General features: G+C 49.9%; 1 protein-coding gene across 1 annotated transcript in view; it reads right to left on the reverse strand.

The window, feature by feature from the left end:
- The window catches only part of IFT140 (intraflagellar transport 140 homolog (Chlamydomonas)), a 65,381-nt gene that overhangs the window by 37,750 nt on the left and 15,603 nt on the right, over positions 1-12,028 (reverse strand). Inside the window, exons 8-16 of the mRNA XM_006873945.1 lie at positions 10,609-10,754; positions 9,335-9,538; positions 8,500-8,572; positions 8,324-8,415; positions 7,958-8,085; positions 6,750-6,867; positions 5,898-6,028; positions 5,385-5,553; positions 4,913-5,044 (exon numbers count right to left, since the gene is read on the reverse strand). Coding sequence (XP_006874007.1) covers positions 4,913-5,044; positions 5,385-5,553; positions 5,898-6,028; positions 6,750-6,867; positions 7,958-8,085; positions 8,324-8,415; positions 8,500-8,572; positions 9,335-9,538; positions 10,609-10,754 — 1,193 coding nt within the window. The remainder of the gene's footprint in view (positions 1-4,912; positions 5,045-5,384; positions 5,554-5,897; positions 6,029-6,749; positions 6,868-7,957; positions 8,086-8,323; positions 8,416-8,499; positions 8,573-9,334; positions 9,539-10,608; positions 10,755-12,028) is intronic.

The raw sequence follows: 12,028 nt of genomic DNA on the forward strand, positions 1-12,028 counted from the left end.
TGTGGGATGACATCAAGAACATCATACATGAAGAAAGCAAAAAGTCATTAAGAAGACAAGAAAGAAAAGGTCAAAATGGATGTCAGAAGAGACACAAACTTGCTCTCCAGCATCAGGATGTTAAAGCAAATGGAAGAAATGAGGAGGTACAAGAGCTGAACAGAAAATTTCAAAGATCAGCTCGAGAAGATAAGGCTAAATATTACAACAAAATTTACAAAGATCTTGAATCAGAAAACCCAAAAGGAAGAACACGCTCAGCATTTCTCAAGCTGGGGGAACTGAAAAAAAAATTCAACCCTCAACTTTCGTTATTGTGAGATTCTCTGCACAAATTATTGAATGAAGCAGAATGCATCAAGAGAAGATGGAAGGAATATACAGAGTCACTGTACCAAAAGGAAATGGTTAATGTTCAACCATTTCAAGAGGTACCATATGATCAAGAGCCAATGTTACTGAAGGAGGAAGTCCAAGGTACATTGAAGGAATTGGCAAAGAACAAGGCACCAGGAATTGATGGAATAAAAAAATATTTCAAGAAAGTGAAAAGGCACTAGAGGCACTCACTCATCTATACAAGAAATTTGGAAGACAACTATCTGGCCAACTGATTGGAAGAGATCCACATTTGTGCCCATTCCAAAAAGAGGTGACTCAATAGAATGCGGAAATCTTCGGACAATCTCTTTGATATCCCATGCGAGTAAAGTTTTGCTAAAGGTAATACTGAAACGGCTACAATCATACATTGACAGAGAACTTCCAGGGGTTCAAGCCAGATTCAGAAGAGGCCGTGGAACGAGAGGTATCATTGCTGATGTCCTATGGATCTTGGTTGAAAGCAGAGAATATCAGAAAGATGTTTACCTGTGCTTTATTGACTACACAAAAGCTTTCAATTGTGTGGATCATGACAAGCTATGAACAACATTGTGAAGTATGTATATTCCGGAACACTTAATTGTGCTCATGAGGAATCTGTACCTGGACCAAGAGGCAGCTGTTCGAACAGAACATGGGAGCACTAAATGGTTTAAAATTAAGAAAGGTGTGTGACAGGGTTGTGTTCTTTTACCATACTTATTCAACCTGTATGCTGAGCAAATAATCCAAGAAACTGGGTCACATGAAGAAAACCGTGGCATCAGGATGGAGGAAGACTCATTAACAACCTGTTAATATGCAGATGATACAACCTTGCTTACTGAAGATGAAGAGGACTTAAAACATTTACTGATGAAGATCAAAGAGCACAGCCTTCGGTATGGATTACATCTCAATGTAAAGAAAACAAAAATCCTCACCACTGGACCAATAAACAACATTCATATCAACAGAGAAAAGATTGAAGTTGTCAAGGACTTCATTCTTTGGGGATCGACTATCAACACTCACGGAAGCAGCAGTCAAGAAATCAAATGACGTATTGCATTAGGCAAATCTGCTGCGCAAGACCTTTTTAAAGTGTTGAAGAGCAAAGATGTCAGCTTGAGGACTAAGTCATAATATTTTCAATAGCCTCATATGCATGCGACAGCTGGACAGTGAATAATGAAGACCTTAGAAGAATTGATGCATTTGAATCTCAGTGTTGGTAAAGAATATTGACTGTACCAAGGACTGCCATAAGAAAAGAAGAAAACCATCTGTTTTGGAAGAAGTATGGCCCAAGTGTTCCTTATGAGTGATGATGGCAAGACTTCCTCTCTTGTTCTCTGGAGACTTTACCAGCACGATGTCCTTCTCCAGGACTGGGCAGCATTTTCTTCAGTTGTGCACAGAGTTGCTACGAGTTGGAACCGACACCAAAAAACAATGCTTTCCCTAAGAATTCTGCCTTCTTGGATTCGAACCATGTCAAGGCAGCAGTTAGGGCATTCTTGGGGAACTCAGATTGTGGTCCTTCCCAATGTTCTTTGAGTCTGGAGAACAAAATGGCGTCTCCAGAGAAGGGGCAAGAGCAGGGCTGTAGAGTGGACGGGGTCAGGTTTGCCAATGAAGTTCACATGGGACAGTCTTGGCTACGTTGGAATGACAAGTAGGTACTTTGTCACGATGGACAAAAACATTCCTTAATGCACCTTTCCTGGACTTGCTTTCCTCGCTTTTTCTCAATTTTCTTAAAATTTCTTCATGATCATCCTCTATGGAACATTTATGACGATGACCCCTTTGGAATCCCCCAAATCATTTGCTGACCTCTCTGCCTTGTGTTTCACTGGCTCAGCAGACCCCTTTGGAAGCCACTGTTTTGAGTGGACTTTTCTCTTTGTTTTAGGCACCTTAACAAGATTGCTGATGCCAAGTGTCATCTTAGCATTTAGCGTTGTGCATCGTTAAGTGCCACCTTAACAAGAGTGTTGTGACAGAGTGCCAGTTTTGACGCATAATGACCTTGTATAGGGTCTCTGAGGAGTGGCTGATGAGTCTGAACCACTGAGCCTGCAATTAACAACCCAGTGCTTATTAAACAGTGCCACACCAGACTTCTTAACAAGATTAAGACAAGTGCATTAATTACTAAGAGACTGTGTCTGTAGCCACCCACTGATTGCAGAGACAGGGTTACAGCCATTTTAGGTGGAATAAACCTATGCATTATATGAACTAGAACCCTAGGGGCGAGACCTTTTAACTCATCCTCTTATGTGAAGTTCTGGCAGAGCCTCAGACCCAGAGAACCACCTGGACATGTAATAGTCACAAAACAAGGAGTAGCCACTGGACCCCACCCCCAGGTTATAGATTGAATCGTGTCCCCCAAAATCAGTGTTGAAATTCCAAACCCAGTACCTGTGAATGTGGCCCTTTTCTGTATTATGTTAAAGAGCCCATCCTCTGGGCTATAAAAAGAGCAGACTAGACGCAGTGTACACGCATGCGTGGGCAAAGACGCGCCACATGACAATCCTCTACAAGCAAAGCAATGCCAAGTGTTGCCGGCAAACACCAGAAAGTAGAAGGAAAACCACCGAAAGTATCCACAAAGCCCAGGCCCTGACCTGGACGTCCAGCCTCCAGCCACTGCAGAGAACAAAGTCCCGTCTTTTAATGTCTCCAATTGCGGTATTTGTGTTACTTCAGCATGAAGGGACTAAGACAGCGCCTAAATCCTTCATGCCAAATCCAGTTAGCCCTGGGGAGAAGCTGGGAGAGACCCACTCAGAGACTTTTCTATTGTTTTTTACTTTGACGAGGTGCGCGCAGTAAAGTCAGCACTAGGTTACCCAGTCATGTAGAGGTTCCCACAAAGGACTACACATGCTGTCCCCACGCTAACCTCCCCAATTCAGTGTTCCCTCCACTCCCCACACGCCTTTGGGTACACAGTCAGGCACGCTAAGGAGCCCTAGTGGCGCAGCGGCTAAGTGCTTGGCTGTTAACCCTAAGATGCGACAGTCTGCTCCGTCTCAGAGATTTACAGCCTCAGAAAGCATGGGGCAGTCCTGCTGTCCTACAGGGTCACCATGGGTCGGAACCACATTCGATGATGGCACACAATAACAACATTACGTTTGTTTGGGGATAGTCAAGAATGAAGCATGGAAGCGGCCCTAAAGGAGCTCCGGTAGTGCCCACCAGCAGAGCTGCGGGAGAGCAGCGTGGCAGTCTACTTGTGCCAAGAGGAGGGTCTGGGAAAGCCTATGGGGCCGTTCCACTTGCTGCTGCAGGGTGGCCCCGAGTCAGGCTCGACTCGACAGCAGTGCGGTGGGTCGCACATGGTAGTCATAGAAAACTAGAAGGGTACAGAGAGCTGCTCATTTTTATGGTCGAGTTCTGGCCACCTCATGAAAACACAAATAAGGTCCAGACTGTACAAGTCAGTCCCTCCTCAACATAAAGGCCAGGAAGACACAGGAGAGACGAAAAGCACATATGCTCCCGTGTGCATAGAGGTTTCACATCTGTTCCCTGGAGAAGGTCCCTCCCCCCAGTCTGTGGCCTCATGGAGATCCTAAGATGGCCAACACGGAGCTCATAGGCCTGAGTGTCCAGGTCTAGAGAACAGCCAGGGCTCCTGTGGGAAGTGGCTGTGATCCGGGTTTCCACAGATTAGGAAGGGTAGATCGCCCACCCGAGAAAGCTGGAGGTCTATCAGTAAGAGCTTTCATCTGGTTTCAGAAAGTTCTGCAGGGAGACGACACCATAGCTACACCATAAGCCCTTACATTAACACGGGGTTTAACTCTTTCAAGACCCAATTCTTTCTTGTTTTGAACTTTTGTTGAAACCACGTGTTTTCCATAACGGGAAGCATTTTGAATGAAAAGGAAAAAGATTTTTTTGAGGTAATAAGGATTTTGGTATGATGTGTGGGATACATATGTCCCGAGGGGTCTCTGGTGCTGGGGTTGTGGACTAAGGCCTGCTTCTTTAAAGATTTGTGCAGATTGTGCAGGCCCCCACCGATGGCAGCTTCCCACTAAACTCCAGAAGTGGAAAATACAGGTAGATGCTCTATGTCCTGCTTGGAACTGAGGAGACAGGAGTCCCAGGGAAGGTATGTGAGGCATTCAATACAGCCCAGCATGTGAGCGTGTGTGTGTGTGTAACCTGAAAACCAGCCATACGTGTGAGACATGTGCACCCGCATACTAGCACAGAAGCCGGCCTTCGCCAATCTCTGGGTGGTGGGATTAGGATTCCTATCATCTTTCTCAGTTTCCTATAGTGAACCCAAAAGGTTGTAATGTTTTCAAAGGCAGCTAGAATCTCAAGAAACGAAAGATAAGACATGGGAGGCCCCCGTTTGCAGGGGTGGATAGCTGCAGAGCCCTGACCTCCTGTCAGAAGTGAACCCCCCTTGGCCTCATGCTGCCATCCTGACCTCCCTCACCCAGGAGTCCTCCATGGGGAACCCGTGGGGCCAGGGGGTGGGGGCTGCTGCTGGGAGCCCTGGGCCACGAACCTTTCTGGTGAAGTAGTAGTAGGGGACCTCGACGCCCAGGAGAGCCTGGAAGGGGGCTGGCCGGGGGAAACTGTCCTGCAGCAGGATACCATGCTCCCCGGAGACGAAGAAAGACAGGACTGTGACGTCTGCCTGTGGGGACAGGGAGCCAGGACTCAAGCACACACCTACACACACGTGCACACTCACGTAGACACGAGCATGCACACGTGCATATGTATACACATGTATGTGGTCTGCACACTTTTGCATGCTGGAAAACATACTCAGAAGCATAGAAGCATACAGGAACACATGTACACCCATGCACAAACACCCTCATGTATGCAAAAGGACCGCACACATAGCCAAGCATGAAAACACATGAATGCACATGTACACACATGTATGTATCTCTCCACATGTACACAAACACACATCACAGGTATGTGGTCTGCACACACATCTGCACATGCGTGCACGGCTGGCATACCATGGGGTCCGTGCCTGTGTTGGTGGAGGGCTGCCTCTCTGTGGCTGGTGGTTGGACACCACGTGTGTCAGGGATGGCCTCGCATACAAACAGCCTTGGTTCTGTCTGGCTCCAGAAGTGGCTCACAGGGACAAGGTGCCCCAGGGTCTCACCCACAAAGATGCTGCTCCTGAAAGACAAGGGTGCTCCTGGGAAAGTCCCTGGGACACAGCTCTGTGGGCTGTTCCAAGTGCACCTGAGGACATGGGGCTCTGGCATGGACGAGGCTGGGGGGTGAGGCAGGTGAGGGGTGAGTTTCTAAGGCCACAGTGAGGATTTCAAGAGGTTGTTTTATGAAGAAACCCAAACACCAAACGCAGTCAAGTGGACTCTGGCTCAGTGACCGTGTAGGACAGAGAACTACCCACAGGGTCTGCTGGACCAGCCGTAGAAAGTGGGGCACATGGTTTAGTGACCACCTGCCCAGAAGTGGAGGAGTAATTTCACCCGCAAAGCTCTCCCGTGCATGCTCACTTCCTGGTCTCCTGCCCAGTAAAGGAGAGCGTCTCTTTCTGGTTAATCTGCCCAGTTCTGAAGTCCAAAGTGGTCACCGTGTCCATCTCCACGTCGTAGAAGCAGATCCTGGAGTCAGGGCTTCCATCGGGCTACGGAAGAGAAGACAACAGGGAGCTCACCGGTCACCCAGCTTCCAGCCCCGCTGCGGCGCAGAGAACCATGCCCCCGACTTGTCTCTGCCCTTCACCCACCCATCACCCAGCTTCCAGCCCCGCTGCGGCGCAGAGAACCATGCCCCCGGCTTGTCTCTGCCCTTCACCCACCCAACCAGTTGCTCACTTACTAGTTCTTGACTAAGTGATTCTACAAACCAGTGACTAGGACATCAGACACCAAAGGACACACACAGAGTGTGAAGCGTCCAGAGTGGGCAAGTGCACAGAGAAGGAAAGAAGGAACTCAGTCGCCCCCAGGGCTGGGAGGAGGGGAAATGGGGGTTACTGCTTAGGGGGCCCTGAGTTTTTGTCTTTTTATTTTTTTAAAGCCAAACCACTTGCGGCTGAGTTGACACTGATGGCGTCAGAGTAGAACCGTGTGCTCCACAGGATTTTCCGTGACTGATTTTTTGGGAAAGTTATTGCCAGACCTTTCTTTCATCTCTAGGGGGATTACAACTGGTTAGTAGTCAAGTGCTTAACCATACGCCGACACTCCCAACTACCTACCCATCACTTAACAAGCACGTTGGCTAATCATAGCCACAGAAGAACTTGTTGTGAGGTGACAATCAGGTGTGTGGACAAAGAGCAGCCAGGGAAGGCACAAGGTTTCAATAGCCAGCACACCTGCCCTCTGCCGGCTGGCACTCACCTCTGTGAGGAGGAGGCTGATCTTGTTGCCACTGGCGTTGCAGCGAAGCGAGGCAATGCCACCGATGCCAGGGAGCAGCTCGGCTAGGTTCTTGCAGTTACAGTGAACTTTGGCTTCCCTGCAGAGGAACAAGACCGCTCAGCCGGACCAGATACCCGTGGTCCGTGGTGCCCACACTGTGTGCAGATGGCCAGCGACAAGGACCCGTCCCGAGGGCCCCAGTCCTCTGTATACACACACATAACCAGAGGGAGCCAGCACTCTGACAACGCGCATCACATGTGAGACGTGGGACAGGCCAAACTCAGAGAAAAAGATGAGACCAAACCAACCTCCTGCTATCAAGTGGATACCCTGTAGGAAAGGGCGGAACTGACCCGGAGGGGTTCCGAGGCTGTCTTCTTGACCTCATCTTTCTCCCTTGGAGTGTTTCTGGGCTCAAACCACTGACCTTCTGCTTCGAAAGCGAGCGCTTAACCATTGTGCCACCAAGGGTTCTCAACTCAGAACACGGGTATGTTTGTGATCCAATCTGAACCCCTTCATCTTCTTACAGAAAGAATACACGAGAGACACTGCTCCGTGCATCTGACCCGTAAGAGCGGGACAGCTTCCACGGGGGAACGGGCCTGCCCCCTGAGCTGTGACGGACACATCCCTGACACTGACGCCTCGTGGTTTCTGGCTTATTGCAGATAATCCTGGTTCAGTGTAGCCCAAGCAATCAGCCCGCACGCGGTCTGGCCATCCGCAGGCGCCCAGGGTGCCTCAGAACACAGGCCTGGGCAGGGCCGTGAAGCCTTCCTCTTTGCATATGTGGGGTTGCCAGGAGAACAGCTAAAAACAGCAGTGGCTCATTCCGACTTTTAAAAATGCTTTGTTCAGATTTTCTTAGGTTTTACCTGATGTCCTAGAAACACTCCCCCACCCTCACTGCCCCCAGATGGGGTGGGAGCCTTCCTCAGAATCCAGGTGGGACGTCAATGCTGAAACCAGAATCAAAGATGTTCTCTAGCTTCAATTCCATTTTCTACTCATCACATGTCTATACCTGGTGTAGCCCTGGACTGCTAACAAGGTTGGGAGTTCAAATTCGCCAGCTGCTCCTCAGAAACCCTACACAGGGTTGCTATGCGTTAAAACCAACTCGATAGCACTTAACAGCAACTTTGAACAACGTGCTGCCTTCATATGGACAGTATGCACACCTTCGGGAAAGGTCGAAGCTTTTGAAGTGTGCCAGGTCCGTGCCCACCACCAGGAAGCTCCCACAGACATCCAAGAGGCAGGGGTTGCCTTCGGCCTCAGAGAACAGCAGTAACTGCTTCACGGTTCCCTGCGGAAAGGAGACATCAGGGAGCTGGACACCTCGATGCCCAGCCGAGGCCCCAGGAGCTACTGGCCACACACATTGGAGACGCAGGGATTTGAGGGACCATTTCACAGGCAAAAGCAGCACTGGGCTACCAAGTCACATGTAAGCTAACACACGTGGTGGGCCGGGTGGAGCAGTGAGGAGCACAGACAAGCTGTGGCCCCCATTCGGAGGGAGGGGCCTGTCGACTACGTCTCACCTGCCAGGTTCGCACTTGGACCCGGTTTGGCTCCACGGTGTAGACACTTTCCTCATGCATGGCCAGCACTGGGGACTCACACAGGAAGGTACCTGCAAAGTGAGGGATGTGAGGTAGAGAGGCAGGCTGCTGCAGGAAACCCCACATCCCCTCGGTCAGTGCAGACAGATTGCTACCTGCGTTTCGAAGCACGGCTCCTGAAGGTTCAAAGACCATCACCTGCTTCCCGTTCCACACAGCCACTGCATCCTGAAGGCCATGGAAACCCAAGAGCAAACGTCAGGGGGTGTGGAGGCTGATTGTGGGGGTCCGGGCCACATTCCAATGCCCGCCTTGCTCCTCAAACAAAGGGGTAACATTGCCTCCTGGTCACCCAGCCTCAGCTGGACCACCTGGATGGGCATGGAGTAGCCAGTTTTTCACAGGTGTGAACACCCTGTGCTGTATCATTTAAAACACAAAACAAAACCCAAAACACAACTTTTTAATGTGAGTTGGGTGAAGGTTTACAGAGCAGATCGATTTTCCATTGAAGAACTCGCACCCGTTTTGTATCATCTCATTGACTGTGACCCCTCCGTGTGACATCACTCCTCCCACGTCCTCCCTGGGCTTCCTGGCTCCACTCCTCCTTCACTCCTGCCTCTTCTGAACGCTGCCCTTCTCATCTTAGATGGTTGTTTTTTCTGAGGTGGGTGTGTGTACCTCCCTAGTGCTACTGCTCCCCATTAGACCTGTCTCGTGCTTGGCTGAAAGGTGACCCCTGGTCCAGTCTCAGGGGCTACAACAGCCTCTGTCTGACCAGAAGACTGGTCTTTTTGATGATTTTGAGTTTAGGTCCACACTTTCTCATACTCCAGCTGGTCCCCAGCTGTGATCCCTTTCTGAGCAGTTGACAGTGGCAGTATTATCATTTTCTTCATGACCCTGGCTGGCATCGGGATGAAGTCCTGAGTGGACCCACCTTCCTGCATCCAGGCCACGGGTTGTCCCCACTACGCCCCGCCTCACCTTGCTGGCGAACACGCCGCTAATGTGCATGTCCAGGCGCAGGCCGTGGATGGTGCCGGATGCCAGGAAGGCCACATGCAGCAGGCTGGAGGACAGCTGCACCGCTGCCATCTGGTGGTGGAAGTGAGCGACCATGGCCTGCTCGCTGAGGATGACCACAGAGCTGATGCTGTTCACTGCCAGCAGGCTCTTCCTGGAACCCCACTGTACAAACATCAGGACGGCTTTTCAGACACTCTTATCAAGGAAAATGTACACCTTGTGCTGGGAAAAGTAGCGGGCCAGCAAACAGAGGGAGCCCCTCAGTGAGACGCACTACACACTGGTTCAGGAGGGTGGCCCAGGACGCGGAGGGTTTCCTTCTGCTGTGAGTTCTTACAGCCTTAGGGGCACCTAACAGCAGACAAGAGCACGCACTCTACAAATGTAAAAACACTGACACCCTCCGAAAAGTGATTCAGAAGTCCCACTCCTGGATCCACATAGGGGACTTGTAAGAAGGGCATCTACAGATAGAGACCCACTTAATAACAAAAGTATCCATCAACAGATGACGGAGAAACACAGTGTTCCCTATGGGGAGAGAACCATCACACACATACAGCTGTTTCCTCATGAAACCTACAGGTAGAGACTTGGGAGCCTAACAGGCACGTGCTCCACTGCCAAGCAAAAGGTCAGCGGTTCCCACCCACCAGCAGCTCTGCATGAGAAGGACCTGGAAACCCGTTTTGATAAAGATTAACCACGCCACTGCTGTTGAATTGACGCCATCTCATTATGGCCCTTTACGACAGACTAGAACTGCGCCACAAATCCCCCCGTGAAGCAGCTGGTGGGGTCCAACCGTACAGAAGCGTACAGAAGCGTCTAACCACCATATCCCCAGGGTTCCTTCTGAGAAAAGCTACATTACATTCAGTATCTATGAAGTCCAAGCTGCATGCCAACATCGGCAACTAGATGAAGAAAACAGTGCACGAGATGAGGAAAAGTGTGGAGTTTGTGAGATTAACCCTTTATATCCTGTAGAGTGATCCATCGGCTCACTCCCCTTTTCCTTGTGTTCCCGTTACTGTTCGCTGGCCCGTTTCAGTAGGTGTTTGTGTGCGCAGACCGGTCACTCTGAGAGAGTGACACTTTCCCCACATGTGGGGGCATGTTCTGCAACTCTGAGACACAAAAGGCCCTTGCATGTTTTTCTTGCTGTCATTTTCATACGGTCTTAGGTTGGATGAGAGACTACACTAACAAGATTTCCCATGAGGCCGAACCTTGAGCTGTGTGATGTTCCCCTCTAGCTCAGTTGGCGTCTGCAGGACCCACTTGTCCTTGCCCTCTGACCCACGACTGCTCAGGGGACCTGGTGCCTTCCGCCACATGGTAACACGCCCTTTGTCGGTGCCGGCTGCCAGCAGACCTAATGGTGAGAAAGAGTCACATCAACCCAGTAAAAATTGGAATCAGCAGAGTCTAGAGGGCGTAAATGCAAGACAGAAGTTCATATGCTCATGAATCCAGACTATCTGGAGCCACGGAGACTGTCCCAAAACTACTGCCATTAGAGGATCTTTAAACCTTCAACCAAAATTACCCCTGAAGCCTTCTTAAAACCAATCATTTAACTTAACTAGTAAACACTGTCTGCCAGAAGCATTTTGCTCTTTTAAGATCTGTCTGAGGTCAAACTTGACAACAGAAACGCAAGAGATTAGAGAGGAAGTTTAGGGGACAGGGAGTTTGGGCTAATGGCATGGGGCGGTCTCAGGAAAGGAGCGTGGGGAGGTTTGCTCAGCTTGAAGAATGTCATCCCCTGTCACTGAAGTGTCCATGGAGAAATGGCTGCACTGCTGTTTTATTTGCTGTGTACATTCTCAACAACAACAACAACAACAACACAGGGTCAACACAGTAGTGAGCTCCCTGCTCTGTTCACCTCCCTGAATGCCAGCTCTTCTCTCTCAGGACCCCGCAGCCTCTTCCCGGGCTGCACTTTGCTTCACCGACACTCAGCTGCACCCAGCAGTCCAGAGGATAGGGTCTGCTGTAACTTCCGTTCTGGTTTCCTCTGTCCTCCATCAAAGCCTGCATTCCTCTCTGCTGTTCCCAAGGCCAGGCCAGCACTCAGCAGGCCAACCACCAAGTCTTTGCTGCTGAGGTGACCCCAGGGAGCAGAGTAGAATGGTAGTCCAGTGCTTACCCTACAGTGCCATGCCAGGAGTTCCCAACCACAAGGTCACTGGTTTAAACCCACCAGCAACTCTTAGGAACCCTATATTTGTTTTTATTGTTAGGTGCCATCAAGTTGATACTGACTCATAGCGATCTTATGCAAAACACAACAAAACACTGCCCGGTCCTGGGCCAACCTCACTACTGTTGCCATGCTTGAGTCCACTTTGCCAATCCATCTCGCTGGGGGTCTTCCTCTGTTTCTCTGACCCTCCACCTTACCAAACATATCCTTCTCCAGTGACTGGTCCCTCCTGACAATCTGTCTGAAGTATGAGAGACAAAATTTGGACATCCTGGGCTCCAAGGAGCACTCTGGCTGCACTTCTTCCAACACAGGTCTGTTGGTTCTTTTGGCAGCCCATGACATTTTCAATATTCTCCTCTAACACCATAACTCAAAAGCATCAATTCTTCTATGGTCTTCTTTATTCACTGTCCAGTTTTTGCATGCATATGAGG

The sequence above is a fragment of the Chrysochloris asiatica genome, unplaced genomic scaffold, assembly GCF_000296735.1.
Source record: "Chrysochloris asiatica unplaced genomic scaffold, ChrAsi1.0 scaffold00257, whole genome shotgun sequence".
Classification (NCBI taxonomy): Eukaryota; Metazoa; Chordata; class Mammalia; order Afrosoricida; family Chrysochloridae; genus Chrysochloris; species Chrysochloris asiatica.